Source organism: Notechis scutatus, chromosome 5 (genome assembly GCF_049901735.1).
Source record: "Notechis scutatus isolate UNSWTSFEM ecotype Mainland chromosome 5, rNotScu1.2, whole genome shotgun sequence".
In the NCBI taxonomy this organism is placed as follows: domain Eukaryota; kingdom Metazoa; phylum Chordata; class Lepidosauria; order Squamata; family Elapidae; genus Notechis; species Notechis scutatus.
This window is the reverse complement of record NC_142013.1, coordinates 56587923-56605668: the sequence shown is the minus strand read 5'-3', so window position 1 is coordinate 56605668 and position 17746 is coordinate 56587923. Positions and strand designations below refer to the sequence as shown.

Here is a 17746-nt window from a genome sequence, read left to right as displayed (position 1 = left end):
AGAGCTTCCTACTCTTGGATTTTAAAAAACACACAAAATGTCAATTTCCCCAATTGCAAAGAACAAAACCATACATTAAGACCACTCACCCCTAATACACCAAACCGTTCTGTCATTGTCCAGCCACACAGAAAATCTATTTCAAAGTTGTGGTTGAGAATAATGATGACGTGTTCTTTCCCAAACTTATCAATTGTGGCCTGCTCTGTGAATAAAGTGCATTCTGTTCCAGACCACCATTCCAGCAACATTACTAATTCTAGATCATGGGAGACAAAAAAATAAAAAAATAAAGGATACTAGGTATGACAAAGCCTGTATTACAACTTGGTCTTTGCTTGGTTAGTAGATATTAATTCTACAATTGCATTACTTACAGAGGACAGAAGAAGGCAATATGTAGTCTACAAATCCTGATTTATCATTGTACAGGCCCAGACTCTTATATTAAAACAGCAAGTTTTCTAAATTTCAGCAGTGCTTGGAAACTTTAACTGAATAAAATTGACCAAGATTTCCAATATACTTTAGTCCTAAACAAGAGCATTATTTTTGTTAATAGGAAGATTGTCTCCCAAAAGCCCTTATAACACCAAAGGAATAACACTGCCAACTTGCCAGCTATTAAATCTATTCTGGTTTTTGCATAGGACTATACCTTTAGTCTATCCTTCCTTTCCATTCTGCAGCAAAATTTTACTCTCTTGACCTTTCTTAGTAACACAATATAACTTGAGGCAAAAATGAGCACAGCTGAAATACTGACTTCCCTAGGACTAGAGAAAATAGTGTATGTGTGTGTGTGTATGTGTGTGTGTGTGTGTGTGTTAATCTACTTAATCATAACTCCTACAGTATTTTTCCAATACTAAACACTGGTCATTGTTGGTCGAAAATTGAATAAATGGTACATTATGTTCTATAAGAATTAGACAGCTAATCCGAGAGTGTTTTAATAAAGTACAATTAAGGTACACTGTTAATAAGTTCAGCCTTTAAACTTCTTCATTTTAATATTTTGTTTAAATATTTATAGATTTAGCTTGTTCAATCTGCTGATTGGCAAGCCTAAAACAGAATTATTTAGTTGTTTGCCTAACACAAAGCTTTTTGTTCTCAGTGCTATGGATCTCAAAACCCATGAAATATTGCTTTAACATTTCTTTAACTGATATTTCTTAAATGTATTATGATTGCCTTCTTTTAAAATTTGAGTTGAAATGGATATAGCCCACTGGCTCAGTGAGATAGCCTGTAGGGTATTTCCTTAATGCCTTTTCTCTATTTGGAAGTTTGCATCTGAAGAAGAAACTTGTACCTTAGCTAATACTTGATAGCACATAGTGAAGTCACTATTAATTACCTCTCCATCTTAATGAACATCTGCAACAAATAATCACTTTAATAAGCAATTCAGATACACAAAGTAGATTTGCTATTTAAAAACTGAACAAAAGGGTTAGAGAACTTGAGATTTACCATAATTTTTTCAGCTTCATTTGTTTAAATTAATTTCTGTTTATACAAAGTTGTAGTCTGTTCTACATTTTTCAGAATAAGGTCACTATAATCAGAACCTTTTAAGCTAGCACTGCAGTACAAATATATTGTATAAAGACCTGAGATAGGCACCAAGGGGAGATCAAGGTTGAGGGACAAGTGATGTCACAGTTAAATTGCTTCTTGGATAACCTAGTTAAATATATTCCAATTCAACAGCAGTTTTGTTTCCAGCATCAATGTTGAAAATGCGTGCTGCAAAAAAGTTCTGTTTTTTCAAGATTTATCAGATAAAGAAATGAAAGGCATAGGAATCCTCAAAAAAGTTTTAAACTATTGTGTGTTCCTTCTCCATCTACTATTTCCTATTTATCCCAGCAGCTTCCATAACTGCAACTACACTTGGAAAATCAGAAAGATATATTTTGTGTTTAAGTCCATGCACAAATAATTCAGAGACACCACTTCTTGAGATAAGCCATAGATCATCCCAGAGGTCTAATATTTGTTGGTGCAAATACATTTCTAAAGTGCAAGCCTTTATTTTGCTCCAAAAATGATCTTCTATAGCAGGGGTGCAGAACTATGGCCCTTTTATGACTTGTGGGCTTCAATTCCCAGAATTCCTGAGCGAGCCATACTGGCTCAGGAATTCTGGGAGTTGACGTCCACAAGTCATAAAGGGGCCCTAGTTCTCCACCTCTGTTCTTCAGTGTGAAAACAATCTGAATAAATCACATTCCAAGCTAACGCAGAGCAACTATAATATACTCACGGCTCCACAATGAATAGGAAAGGCGACAGTTTACTCGTCGATAAAACTGCTTGCTTATAGGCCAGAGGATTAGTGTGCATAGTTGGATGAAGTTAATGATGAAGCCACTCACAACAAAGACAAATCCAATCAGGAGGTGAACTATAAATTGAGTCTTCAGAAATGCAAGTTTGCCCATGATAGTCCCTTAGTAGCGTTTGCAAGGTCCTTCACTCAGAATAACAATCCTAATAAAGGAAAAAGAAATATTGCTTAGCAAATAAAATGTTTGTAATCTAGGGAGTAAATGGGGAGAGAGGAGAAAAAAAGACACAAAGAACTCTTCTAGTTCATGTAGCAGCTTGGGGACCATAAAAGACCATTTTTGTCACCAGGCCAATTCCATTCAGGTTCTCTCTGGCTGTGGGTCAAGAATTGGTTAGCACTCTATGTTACATATTCATTTCCAAGCAATAGTAATAGGAGCTCTTGCTATTAAATGACAACTCAGTTGTAATATACTTTATAGCAAAATGGTTTTCCAAAAGGCCTAACCTCTAAAGCCACAATATATATATATATAAATTGCCTAGGTATGTACAGGAAAATACAAATACCTTGTTTCAGAGGTCTTTTAAGATCGAGAAACTGTAAATGTTTTGCATTGGCTCACTGAAATACTAATTTCAGCTCCTTAAAAAGGAATGGACTATTAGCTTTTCTTCCTTAGCCCCAGATAGAGGTGTCCCAAACATATATAGAAAGTGTCCGGCAACATGTACTTTCTACCACAGCCTTTATCTTGTGCCCAGCTCATGAGTGGAGCAGTCTTAAGTTATCTCTCGTTTGTATTCTATTTCAACACCATTCAAGGGCCGTCTCATGGCATGTAAAATCTATTGGGTTTTGTCATACTTGGTATTGGAGAGAACCCAGATGACAAAGATAACAAAGAAAGAATACATCAGCAGAATTTTGTGGTCAGCAAAAAATACAAGTGGATAGCAACTTCTTGGAATAAGGGGAGTAGGGGAAAAATGAGTATAGGCTTAATGGATGATACCTTAGCACACTTCTTCCCAAGTAACCTTTTTTTTTCAAAATTGATTAATACCCAAAGAAAAATGCCCTCAACCAACAGGAAAGCTTCATGTCTTACTTGTTTAAAACTAATCTATGTTTGGAAAAACATTATGAACCAAAATCCAGTTTTTGAGTCAAGAAAAATTAAATCCTGTAACAGTTTACCTATTTTTAAACAGTCTGGAGTCTGCCCTTCGCAAAAACGTATACACATTAATAATTCTGCATCACTCCCACAAAATTCCCTGTTGGTTTTGTTGCAAAAATATGACCATCTCTCTGGAGAGTGTACTTTTTTGGGGGGTTATAGAAGCCGAAAGAAAGAAGTAACAATTTTATTTGTATCAGGGAGCTAATCCAGCAGGCAGAGTCCCTAACATGTTTCCTTATTCCAGAAATAAGATTTGACATTTCAAATGCTAATATAACATCTCTGCTGCCACATTTTTTCATAGGATAGAATCTGTTAGCTTAAAAGTATTTCCATTAATGTCAACACTGTTCAAATCAAATTATGATAGAAGCCTAAAAGCTTAAACTCTTGTAACCATACATTAAGATTTAATTTTTGAGCACTTTTAAGGATTAGAGCTCATAAGACAAGAACCAACTGTCAGCTGGTTCAACCCATCCCCAACAGTTCAAACGGTTCTTCCAATTAAAAGTTGTGAACCTCAGCATGTGGACATCTCCAGGTGGTGATGATTAGTTGACCTTGGCTTACTCAGATAAAGGTTTGCAGTTGTGCAGAGAAGAGAACGCCAAGCAAGAAATAGAAACCCTCCTCAGTTTATACAATATTAGTTAGTAACATCTCCAGCCTTCCCCTTTCCTCCCCCGGTTACTCATGACAGCCAGAAAGAAGATCTTGAATGAAGGCTGACACCAACAGTATATAATTCAGACAGAATCATTGTGAAGTATAAACTTAGAACAGATGTCCTTTGACTCTTAAGTCTGGGGGAAAAACACTTTCTGGAGAAGGTGGGAGAAAAAAGGCTTAGGATTTAAACCTTGGATTGGTCACACTGGCTATTAAGGCTGCTAAAAACTAAAATCTGCCACATCTGGGCAATTATAGTTTCTTCATTTCCATCTGTATAGACTATCCACTCTCCAGAGTGTTTTTCTTATTAACAATTGCTAAGTATGGGCTGCTATGTGGCAAGTGCTTATCTTTAGAATTTTAAAGTCCTAGCACGCTTTAGCTTTTTAATTTTCTATTATTTTGTCTATTTTTGTGGCCCCACCAATTCTTGTTTGCAGGCAAATAGTTTTTCTTGCAGATATTCAAATGCATCACTGCTGCTATGTTGTCATGCTTGTATGGAGTCAGTCTGTGCAAACCTCTTGCAGCAATTAACCAGGTGGCCCACTGTTTCTTCAAAGTATCAGCTGAAGAGACATTTGCTGTTTATTGCTGTCTTCTCAATTCTTGCTTTGCATGCATTTCTTTCTAAAGCTTGGGCTTCTGCAGCCAGAATTAGCCCCGCTGCCTCCTCTTTCAATTTTCCTGCATTTAGCCATTGCCAGGTCTTGTTATTTGCCTGCTATTTTTTTTAACATACTGGCCATATAATTAATACTTTGCCTTGTCATGTCTCTTTTCTATTCTTCATTTAGCTTTTCATGTAGACCAGTTTGGCTTCTCCAATATTCAGTAAGTCTTCATGATGAACTACCTTCAGTGCATCTTAATTGTCCTTGTTATTCCAATGCCCTTTTTCTTTCTTCAGTTTTCTGGTATACTTGCCTCAATGGTATTTCCTCTCCTGATTTTGGACTTTAAGATCTCCTACATTCTTGGAATGTTATTCACTTTTAATCTTCTTGACTTCAGTGTCCTTGATGAGGTCTGCTTGAAATATCTGTAGTGACCGTCTTCATCCAGACTTTTACGGGGAGGTGACTGAGGCATGAGTGACTGAAAGAGACCCTCAGTCTAGGAATGGGCGTAACTGGCGCACAATATGAAGTTATGCAAAGACCCTCCTAGCCAAGATTGCTACCTGCTCATTGAGCAGAATTCAACTGTATAACCTCATTCAGCATCAAAAATGGCATAATCACAGAACAGAAGGATCCCAAACCCAAAGCCATTCAGTTTTTCCAGAGTTCAGATCCCCATTCAGACTCTCATAGCCTCGGGAGGGCAGAGCTGACATCGCAGCGATATAGCGGAATCCTTAGGGGCTCCTAGGGAGGACGCTGAAATCCCCAAAGCCGGTGGTTTATTGGACCTAAATCGCCCCAGAGGGATGACGATTGAAGAGAGGACACTCTGCTGATCCCAGGGATACCGCAATATCCCTGGTAGATCCAGAGATAGCCTCTCTAGCCGACTTGAAGGGAAAGCGGTCATCAGAAACCGCTACATGGGACCACTTCCGGTTTGTCGGCTTCGCGAGCGGCAGGGATTTGCGAAGCTGCGCGATCCCTGCCGCGCTAGTTGCTGGGGCTCCGCCCAGACGGGTACGGAGCTAGGCCTGACCCGGCAGGGGCAGCTGAAGGTAGGGGGATCCGGAGAGGGGTTTGGGGTGTTGCAGACCCTCCCCAGCCAGTAGAACCCCTTTCCCAGGACGTGCAGCGGCGTCCGTAATGGCCGCCACAAAGAAGCTGGCAGCCGGGTAAGAATGCGCAGGAGGAAGTGGAGAAAGTGCTTGAAAGGAGAAAGTTTTTCTTGGCTCCTAGGACTCTAAGACATATTTAATAAAATTCCTGAAAAGTATGACTTTCTGAATAATACCTTCCAGAAGAGGAAAAAAGCGGCAGTTTGATGGTGCTGAAAGGATAGCTTACCCTCTTTTCCTACGGAATAAATAACTGGATATTAAGAAACCTATTTTTTTTAGGTGAAAAATTGGTTTTAAGCGATGAGTGGGAAGAGAGAGGATTAAAAAGAAAATATTTGTATGCTAAGACTTTGTTGGAGGAGATGCCTTAAGGACTTGAAGACTAGAATATATTGTAATAAGATTTTAAACAGATTTGGACTTTCTTTCTCTCTGATTGATATTACCCCAGAAGGAGAAAGTGAGAACTCTGCCTTGGTTTGGACTGACTGATAACTTTGGGACTGCTTTATTTTTTTTATTTTCTTTGGAATATTCTGGTTGTTGTAAGAAGAAAGAAGGGGAAAAGAAAAGAAAAGATTTATAATGGCTTTTTCTGTTGAGGAACTGAGAAAAGAATATGAGCAAGCAAAAAAATGGTAAAGATGGTGTGGAAGAAGCTTTCCTTTTTTTAGAAATGGCGCTTACTAACTATCAACAAACATTACAACAGATGAAGACAGCAGAGGAACAAGAAAGAAAAAGGAAGAAGCCATTTTTAATGAATCTCAGAATTTGATCAAGAAAGAAGGAAGAGAGAAAAGAAGAGAACTAAAGGACTTAAGATCTAAAAACATTTAAGAAAGGGAAAAATAAGGTGCAAAATCAATATGATGATAGTAAACAAAAGGGAAAAGGAACACGACAGAGAAGGGAAGCCAGTAAGGCAGAGGCTAGAAGAAGGGGGGTAGAAAGGTTTGTTGGGAGAAGAAAGAAAGGGAAAAGGTGGAGAAAAGCTACAATGTTTTGAAATTAAATGGGAAAAAGGAATTTTTTTAGGGATAAAGGATAAAGTATAATTTCTTCAAAAAGATTTTGCAAGGTACATAAGATGAGATGGTAGTATTGTAATGGTTTAAGAGTTGATAAGAGATTAAAATGTTAAAATGTTTAATAATGATTGGTTTTAAAATTTAATAATAGGGGAGGTTTAGAATACTGAGTTTTAATTAAAGAGTTTAATAAGATTATGGTATTGATGTTATTATAAAATTTTTATTATAGTATTTGTTTTTAATATCTGGATTTATTGTCTAATTATGTATTTAATTATTCTGGATGTACTAGTTAGATAGAATGTACCAAGCAAAATCGGATTGGGTATTGGATGTTATTTTAAAGGTTAATTTGATTAATTTAGGGGGAGATAGAAAGGCATCATACTCTGATTAGTGATTTCAGGAGAAACTTCTTTTCTTCTTTTTTATAAGGAATGAGACAAAGGGATGATAAAGAATGGACAAAAGATACAAATATAATGATTCAAATTAAGATGATTAATTAAGATAGAATTAAGAAGAGTGAAATATGTGGAGAAGTTAATATAGAAGACTTAGAATGGTAAATAAAATAAGTAATGATATGTAAGATGAGCATGAATATAATTGAAGTCCATGAAGAGAGAGAGATACCTGGGTCCAAGTTACTTTCCAAAAAGATTTTTTTATGTTTTGTGTGTTGTGTGTATATGCTTTTTTGGGGGAGAATTAGTAAAAACTTGTAGAAATATAGAATGAGAATAATGGTAACTAAGTCAGAAAGAAATAGATGAAATAATAATAATGATACTGAATAAGAGTAAAGAGAAGTAAAGAGAAATTGAATAAGAGGTTTTTGTATGTTATATGGAAATGGTTTAAAACAGAATCATAATTTATCTGACTTGTTAAATTTACAATGAAAAAAGGTTTAAACATGTAATGAATAATGATGATGGGCGTTGGTTCTTACCTGACACGCCATTTCTCTGGGAGCCGTGAGGATCATCCAGTGTGTGGGGAGGTGCTTCAGTCTGCGTCGTTGTAGGCTGAGCTTAATTACTGAGGATTGCTCCGCCCTTCACCACGTGGCTGCCTTGCAATCCCCAGTTTACGCGAAGTCGAGAGTGAAAAAAATCCTGCTCTCCTCTTACTATGCTAAAGGGTTCATTGGTCAAACAAGACCCCACCAGACGGAAAACTAATAAGGGGGGCTGGATGATCCTCACGGCTCCCAGAGAAATGGCGTGTCAGGTAAGAACCAACGCCCATTCTCCTGGAAGCCGTTCGATCATCCAGTGTGGGACATACCAAAGCTTGGCTGTCCCACGGGGGACTCCGTCTGGTTCTGTGATCCCTGTGGTTCCTCGAGGACTCGCTGGAGGACTCGTCTACCAACTGAAGCCTCCGCCGAGGCAAATATGTCGATCTTATAGTGTCTAATGAAGGAGATGGGAAGGCCCAAGTGGCCGTCCGACCAACATCAGCAATGGAGCCTGGGTGGCCCCAGCTGCAGAGGTAGCAGCACTTCTGGTGGAGTGTGCCGTTATTCCGCAGGGAACCGGCAGGGCCTGGGACAAGTGCGCCTTGGAAATAGTAGCTCCAATCCAGCGGCCGATGGTTGACGGGGACACTTTGTGGCCTAATGATGTGGGCTGAAAGGAGAGGAATAGGGATTCGGATCTCCTGGAGGGTTGGGTACGCTTAATGTAAATGTGGAAGGCCCGTCTTACGTCCGGAGGTACCAGAGCTTCTCCTTCCCGCGAGGGATTGGGGCAGAAGTTCGGAAGTGTAAGTTCCTGTGCCCTGTGGAAGGCTGAGTTGACCTCGGCAAGAAGGTAAGGTCCGGCCGGAGAACTACCCGGTCGGCATGGAAGATGCAAAGGTCCTTCCTCACCGACAAGGCTGCTTTCTGATATTCGCGAGCCGAGGTAATGGCCACCAGGAACGCGACTATGTATGTTAGGAACTGGAGAGAGGATTCCCTGAGAGGCTCAAGGGGTGTTTAATAAGGGCCACCAGGACCTTATTGAGGTCCCAGGTAGGGTATCTGTGAACCGCTGGGGGACAAAGTTAGTGGCTCCTGAGGAATGCCCTAATGCGAGGGTGGAGGGAAAGGGACCCCAGATTGTCAACACAATGACGGTTGAAAGGGCTGCACCCGATGCCTCAGGGAGTTCGGAGAAGACCTTTCCTCAGACCCTCTTGGAGGAATGTCAACACTTGAGCGATGGAGGGTGAAAGCGGGTTGACCTGGAAACCCTGGCACCACTTGCAAGAACTATTCCAAGTGGCATTGTATATCCGGTTAGGAGGGTCGCCTGGCTGCTAGAATAGTATCGATAACGTGGTCAGAAACTGCTCCTTTCTTAGACGCTCCCGCTCAACCTCCAAACTGCTAACAGGAGCCACTGAGGATCCGGGTGCTGGAGGGGACCCTGAGAAAGGGATATCCTGATTGGAGGGATTTTCCAGGGAGGGGCCACCGATAGGTTGCGGAGGTCCGCGAACCATGGGCGCCTGGGCCAGTAGGGTGCCACCAGAATCAGTTCTGCTTTCTCGGAGATGAGCTACTGGATAACTCTGGGGACCAGGGCTAAGGGAGGAATGCATATAGAAACCCTGAGGGCCAGGGGCAACAGAGGGCGTTGTAGTTCTCAGCCCCGTGGGAGAGGTACCGAGAAAGAACCTGGGGAGTTGTGTGTTGAGGGGGATGCGAAGAGGCCCACTAACGGGAGACCGAAAAGCTTGGTCGCTTCCCTGACCAGTGATGGGTGGAGCGCCATTTGGCCTGGTCCACCATGGTCCTGCTCGACCAGTCAGCTAGGGTGTTTAAGACCCCTGAGATGTGCTCGACTTTGAGAGAGGAGATTGCGCCCGCCCAACGGAAGAGGCGCTCGGCCTCTCTCATCAAACGGATGGACTGGGTGCCCCCTTGTCAGTTGACAAGGGCCTTGGCGGTGATGATGGCCGTGAGTATGAGGACATGCCGCCCGCGTTCCTGAGGGAGGAGTTGCGCAGGGGCCAGGTGGATGGCGTGGCGTTCCAACCAGTTTATACTGCATGCCCGTCCTACCTGAGACCATCTGCCCTGTTGCGAGAGCGAGTGGATGTGAGCGCCCTCTGGACAGGCTGGCATCTGTGGTGAGGGTGAGGCGCTGGGGCTCCTTGAAGCCATGTCCCTTGTAGATGGCGGGACTGGTCCACCAGAGGAGAGACTTGAGGACCTTTGAGGCACCTTGACCGTGGTCTTTGAATTACTTCTTGCCGGACCGTTGGGAACGGGAGCAGGAACCACTGTAGGGACCTAGTGTGTAACCGGGCCCAGGGAACAAAGGAAATACATGAGACCATTTTACCTAGTATCTTAGACAATTCCAAAAGTGTCACCCTTCCTGAACGTCTGATGTGTTTGACGGTTTCCTGAATGTTAAGGAATGTTTCCGAGGAAGGGAAACCTTTCCTCGAACTGAGTCAATGACGGACCCCAAGTGGGTGATCCGTGTAGATGGTAACAGTCGGCTCTTTTGCCAGTTTACCAGGAACCCATGGTCTTGGAGGGCAGAGAGGGTAGCTCTGACATCCTTCTCTGCTTGGATTCTGGAGTGGAACAGGATGAGAATGTCATCCAGGTAACAATGGAGACGAACCGGAGGTTCCTGAGGTGGACCGCCAGAGCCGCGAGGACCCTAGTGAAGGTCCTCGGGCAGAGGCCAACCCAAGGGAGAGCCACATATTGTAAGAGGCGGTGGTTGTAGCAGAATCTGAGGAATTTGGAATGGGAGGGCCGGATTGGGATGTGAAGATACGCCTGAAAGATCTATAGAGGCTAGCCGGTCCCCCTGCCTGATGCCCGTAGAATGGACTGTAGGGTGCATCTTGAACCTGCGGTAGATCAGGTAACGGTTCAGGCGTTTCAGGTCTAGAATAGCCCTCCATCCCCCTGAGGATTGGGGATCACGAAGAGGTGGGAGTAAACCACTTCCCCGCTGGGATGTTGGGACGGGTTGAATGGCCTGTACGTTGAGGAGATGCTGAATGGCTGAATCCATTAAGTTGCGTTTGGTGGGATCCCTCGAAGGGGGGGATGCCATAAAGAAGTCAGGGGGACGCGCTGGAATTCAAGCGCAAGACCAAGTTTGATGGTGTCACGGGCCCAGGTATCAGAAGTGGAGGGTCCCATAGGTCAGCGAAATGCCTGAGGCGTCCGCCGATGGGAAGGAGGAACAGGGCCTATCTGGTGCGCTGAAGGCTTCCTCCGGGACCCCTGAAGGGCCGTCAGTAGCTGCCGTCCCTCCTGTTCCTGTCATCTGGATCGGCTTGATCCAGGGGCTGAAGTGGCCGGAAGGAGGGGGTCTCAGATACCTGGGCTGGAAAGGGGACTGGTAGGAGGGTCGGGAGGAACCTCTCCAAAAAGGCTTGAGGGGTTCTTGACTCTGACCTCCGAAAAAAATGGGGGAAGAAATTTTTTCTTGTTTCGGGTTTTGGATAGCAATGGCCCAAGGGCGGTGCAAATAGTCTGTCCCCCTTAATGGGGACAGTGGCCAGCTTAACGTTGTGTTTTATGTCCGCCTGCCCGTGCTTGAGCTGGAGCAGGCGGCGAGCTGTAACGTGAGAGGTTATTGCTCGGGCGGGGAACTTAACCGCATGGTAGGTGGCGTCGGCCGAGAATTCTGCTGCGGCCGTTAACTTGCGATGTCCTGATGTGCCCTAGTGTTAGAGGGGAACATGCTGTTTCAGTTGGCAGAGCCACCGGATCGAGGGCCTGGTGAAAAGGAAGCGGCCGTGGCCGATCTGATAGCCCAGGTGTCAGTCTGATGAGCCCTACTCAACGGCAGTTCGGACCTCTTGTCCTCGGGTTTTAGAGCCTCCAAGGGGTCACTGGGGAGGACGAGGATACTAAGCCAACGATGGGTTCGACTACCTCGGGGTGTTAAGCAAGTTGCAGAAGCTCGAATCGAGGTTAAGAACCTCTTGTCCTGACTGGGTGGGGCAGGGGAGCTCTTATAGAGTCCACTGGTCTGAGACTAGGTCGTGAAATATGGGTGGGACCGGAATAACTTCCACCTCCACCACGGGTTGCCTAAAAACGGTGTCCTCTTGTCCCTCTGCCGGAGGGGGAGAGTGAGGAGGACTGAACAGATAGGCCAGAAATGCTCTTGGCCTTAAATATCCGGGATTTAAACATGTGTGGCTTGAACAAACCCACAAGGTGGGTTGATGGGAGTGAGGCCCTCGTCCTCGGACATGTCCCCTTCCATCGGGTCTATCCATACCCCTTGGTGTATGGACCCCCATTCAAGATCTTCCTCCTTCCCGAACCGAACCAAGTCCTCTATAGCCTTCTCCATTTCCCCTTCTGGGAGGGGGCTGACCCCTATAAAGGTACCTGACCATGAGTGGGGTCCAATCTAGGCAAGGACCTGACTGATGGCGAGTCGTGTTCGGGCGCCATCGAGGGGACCGGACCTGGACATCTGTTAAAGGCCCTCTGCTATCCCCTGGCGGATAGCCTGTTCCATCCATGCTTGCATGTGCGCAGGAATCTCGACATGGCGGCCTCCTCCTGGCGCAGGCCAGCGGCCGTGGGCGTGAAAGTGGCTTCGAGCGTTCGTCTGGTCGTTGGTTCGGGCACCTGGTGTCCCTGTAAGCTGCGTCTGGAGAGGGAAGAGGAATCTGGAGGAGGGGGTGTCTGGAGGTAGAAGGAAGGGGGCTGGGGGCACTGGTTGTGCCTCTCTAGATCACCTGTCAAATTCTTTCTCCAGTGCCCTATGGCGCCTTAGGCGTCTCTCTGAGAAGCCTTGGAAGTTTCCTTAGAGGCTTCCTTAGCCTGTCTGCGCAGGTGGTAGGACTGAGATCTGGCCTTCAACGAAGGGCCTCTAGTGGAATTGTCATCTGCCATTATAGAAGAAAGGACTATAGCTCCAATTTAAGGCGGTTGGCTCGCCAAGGGTTCGGCCTACAACAAAGGCCGGGTGTCCTTTCAGCTGGCCGCACCCCTTTTGGAATTTAGATATGTAAGTTCTACAATATTATTATTGTTATAATTATTAATATAAATATATATACCTGCTTATAAGCACTGTATATGTAATCCAATCAGTGTTGGTAATGCGTTATTGCCATGTACCAATAGATATATATGTATATCTCTATATAATATTTCATTATTATTATTATTATTATTATTATTATTATTATTATTATTATTATTATTATTATTATTATTATTATTATTATTAATTATTATTATTATTATTATTATTATTATTATTATTATTATTATTATTATTATTATTTATTTTTCATATACAAGAAATGAACAGGGATCTGTTCAGTGCTCCCAGGAGGGAGTGACCTCAGATATAATGCTAAAAATCTCCAATTGGCCAAATAAACGCCTGAGGCTGGAGTGAGGCCTCTGGCAGCTGGAGCTCCCAGGCACAAACCGGGAGGGATAGGCTGCGATTTTCTGCTCTGAGCATGCTGCGGAAAGCCAACAAGATAGCCAATTAAATTGAATCTGCAGTAGCTCTCATAGGCTGGCAGGCCTACAACAGGAGCTAGCACCTTCGCAGCCCAACGAGGCCTATTAGAATGACGCCCGTTATACACGCGCCGGCGCCCAAAATGGCGGCCGCCACTTACTCTTTAATCCCGGGCCGCTCAGAGCGCTACATAAGCTTCTCCGGCACACCTAGGAGCCGAGCGAGGCAGCCAAGTAATTTTTCGCCTTGCTGGGGCGATCGGCGTTTTGGTGGGGGGAACACCAGCTGCGCTTATCAGCGCGATCGATAGAGCCGCTATGAGAGCGGGCGAAACAGGCGGCAGGCAAGGAGCCGAATTGCAAGGGGGAGGATTGGCGCCAGGCGCGAAACCGCCCGCTCTCTATCCCCCTGGGGGCGAAGAAACGCGCTCCCTCTACAGCCACCCCAACTGCGCAGAGGCTAAGGAGAACCAGGAAATAAAGGGCAAACCTGAATAATAAGGAATCTGCTTGAATCGGCCAAAGAGTGGGAGATACACAGCCTAATCTGACGAAGGCTGAGCGTAAACTGGGATTGCAAGGCAGCCACGTGGTGAAGGGCGGAGCAATCCTCAGTAATTAAGCTCAGCCTACAACGACGCAGACTGAAGCACCTCCCCACACACTGGATGATCCGAACGGCTTCCAGGAGAATTTGTGTGTTTTAAAAATTAATAAAACTTGTTTTAAAAAAAAAAAGAAACCGCTACATGGCTGGGACAGTCTCAGATGGAAAAAAGAAAAGAGAAAGTGTGTTCGAACTAGGTGAGAATTTAAAAGCTTTCTTTAACATCACAGAAAAGAGCCCCCTGGGAAGAAAAGGGAAAAGAGAAAGCCAGAATTAAAGGGTGGTGGGGTAATTCCCCCCCACCCCTTGGAAGAAAGCGGTGAGGAAAGCTGTTTCCGGTGCAAATAGAAAGAGGAAGCCATTAATTATGGAGTAAAGAACAGAAATTTCTTTTGTATTTTTCAATAACAAGAATCCTATAAGTAATTTCTTTTCCTTCTGTCCCATGTACTTGCTCCTTTCTGTCCCCTTAGATTGCTCCATTTGATTCCTCAGCCACAGACATAAATAGGGATGCTGTGCAAAAATTGGCATACTGCCCTTTTGTATGGATGATTATAACATTGGTTGGCCAAAAGTCCTAAAAAGGAGGGAAGGGAAGTTTACTTTCATACAGCATCTCGCCTGAGTAACGCTGCAACTAATAAGTTCTTTAACAGTTCCCTGATTTAGTCAATCATTTTGTGATTCACCCAAATTCAAAACATCGGATGTTCAGGAATTAAATCTTTTTCTCTATCCAAATGATTTCACACATTTGGAGATTTGGAATAGGAAGGAAGGCAACTTTATTTCACTGGAAAAGGCAAGGAAAAAAACAGATAGGAAAAAAGTTCTTAATATCAAGCTTTCATGCCTTGAATAGCTAAACACCTTGGTACTCAACTGCTTTGAAATTCATCAAATTTGGTACTGAACACATTTTGTCATGAAAATTTTTCCCCAATACTCATCATTTGCTTGGTACTCAATACACAAGATAGAACTTGTTGGTTCTTGTGATTCATTACATTATGCCTTATGGGAAAAATCTGTTTGGTATTCATCTTTTTTTGTACCCATCACGTCTCCCAGAACCAATTACTGTTGAGTACTGAGGTACCACTGTAATCTTTTATGTATTTAATTGTGTTAAATACATAAAAGATCTTTACTTTACTAGGTCTGCATTACAGAAATTAGATTCATCGTATTATTTTTTCTAAAACATCTAATCTATGTGGCCTGATCACTACTGCTATTAGGAGTTTTCATAAGGCACGTTAGTAACAGAGGTCTCCCAGTTCAAATAACAGGAAAAGATGCCAATTGTATTGGTTAGGAATAAGTATCTCTACAATTCACACACACGAACAGTTATGAACATTACGGGCAGAAAAATACACCAAGATGAGCTACATAACATTGCATTTTGGAAAGTAATCGGTATAAGAATTGCGGCATTTTCTATCATAAACGCTATCATCCAGGACTGCCGGTGGATTAGTAACTATCGTCCACCACACCTCCCTCCGCAAGTACATCTTCACATTCCAAGAGAGGTAGTTTGTCCCATTCAGCTGAGACACCAAGAAACCTCCTCGCATTACGCCTACGGAAGCCATGTTACCTGCTTTCTTTCACAAGCCACTAACCACGATTAAACCACATCGCACAACCCCTCTAGCTCTGGTGCAAGCTCTCACTAGGTCTCTCCTCTCTCTAGTCTCTCCCATCACTCTCTTTTCTGGGCCCATAATCTATCAGAGTGTTTACAGCGTGACTCCTATTGTGAGACAATCCAGGAGCAAAACACAGGACACAGAGGTTTTGCCTTTTAACAGGGGTCTTGGAAGGTTAGAAATATACGGGTGAAACTCGAAAAATTAGAATATTGTGCAAAAGTTCATTTATTTCAGTAATGAAACTTAAAAGGTGAACCTAATATGACTCATTACATGCAAAGCAAGATAGTTCAAGCTGTGATTTGTCATAATTGTGATGATTATGGCTTACAGCTCATGAAAACCCCAAATCCACAATCTCAGAAAACTAGAATATTACATGCAATCAAAAAAGCAAGGATTGTACAGAGAACAATATTGGATCACTGAAAAGTATAAGAATGCATATGTACTCAGTACTTGGTTTGTACTCAGTACTCAGTACTCAAGTACTCAGTACAGCAATTACTGCCTCAATGCAGCATGGCATGGAAGCTATCAGCCTGTGGCACTGCTGAGGTGTTATGGAAGACCAGGATGCTTCAAGGACTTCAGCTCTTCTGCACTGTTCGGTCTCATGTCTCTGATCTTTCTCTTGGCAATGCCCCATAGATTCTCTATGGGGTTCAGGTCAGGCGAGTTTGCTGGCCAATCAAGCACAGCCAATCAAGCACAGTCATTGAACTAGGTTTTGGTACTTTTGGCAGTGTGGGCAGGTGCCAAGTCCTGCTGGAAAATGAAGTCAGCATCCCCATAAAGCTCGTCTGAGGAAGGAAGCATGAAGTGCTCCAAACTCCTGGTAGATGGCTGTGTTGGCCCTGGACTTAATGAAGCACAGTGGACCAACACCAGCAGATGACACGGCTCCCCAAATCAACACAGACTGTGGAAACTTCACACTGGACTTCAAGCATCTTGCAGTGTGTGCCTCTCCATTCTTCCTCCAAACTCTGGGTCCTTGGTTTCCAAATGAGATGCAACAGTTGCTCTCATCAGAAAAGAGGACTTTGGACCACTGAGCAACAGACCAGTTCTGTTTTTCTTTAGCCCAGGTAAGACGCTTCTGACATTGCTTGTTGTTCAGGAGCGGCTTGACAAGAGGAATACGACATTTGAAGCCCATGTCCAGGATCCGTCTGTGTGTGGTGGCTCTTGATGCACTGACTCCAGCCTCAGTCCACTCCTTGTGAAAGTCCCCAACACTTTTGAATGGCCTTTTCCTGACCATCTTCTCCAGGCTGCGGTCATCCCTGCTGCTTGTGCACCTTTTTCTTCCACACTTTTCCCTTCCACATAACTTTCTATTAATGTGCTTTGATACAGCACTTTGGGAACATCCAACTTCTTTTGCAATTACCTTTTGAGGCTTTCCCTCCTTATGGAGGGTGTCAGTGATGGATTTCTGCACAACTCTCAGGTCAGCAGTCTTTCCCATGATTGTGCTTCCTACTGAACCAGACTGAGAGACCATTTAAAGGCTCAGGAACCCTTTGCAGGTGTTATGGCTTAATTAGCTGATTAGAGTGGGACACTTTGAGCCTAGAATATTGAACCTTTTCACAATATTCTAATTTTCTGAGATTGTGGATTTGGGGTTTTCATGAGCTGTAAGCCATAATCATCTCAATTATGACAAATTACAGCTTGAACTATCTTGCTTTGCATGTAATGAGTCTATCTCATATATTACGTTCACCTTTTAAGTTGCCTTACTGAAATAAATGAACTTTTGCATGATATTCTAATTTTTCGAGTTTCACCTGGATATATAAGGCTACTATATACATACATACATACATGTGTTAGGCAAATACCAGGCAATCAATTGCCTTAACATTATTATACATTGTTTGTATAGACACTGTCTATTACACACTGTTATTTAGTGTGCCTTTTACAGCCCTGGAAATTTCTAATGTTGGGAAACTGACAGTGAGGAATATTTTATCTACAAAGAAGAATGGTACATAAGATAGTCAGCTGCCATGTAAACAGACTTAAAAAAAGAAGGGGCAAATCTCTA

At 43.3% G+C, this 17746-nt stretch overlaps 1 protein-coding gene across 5 annotated transcripts in view; it reads right to left on the bottom strand.

Moving 5' to 3' along the window:
* Window positions 1–17746, bottom strand: part of AGPAT3 (1-acylglycerol-3-phosphate O-acyltransferase 3) — a 117801-nt gene that overhangs the window by 12212 nt on the left and 87843 nt on the right. For all 5 annotated transcript variants that reach the window (XM_087967559.1, XM_026674032.2, XM_087967557.1 and 2 more), the window contains exons 2-3: window positions 2276–2502; window positions 90–259 (exon numbers count right to left, since the gene is read on the bottom strand). In XM_087967559.1, coding sequence (XP_087823685.1) covers window positions 90–259; window positions 2276–2453 — 348 coding nt within the window. In that variant the 5' untranslated portion in view covers window positions 2454–2502. The remainder of the gene's footprint in view (window positions 1–89; window positions 260–2275; window positions 2503–17746) is intronic.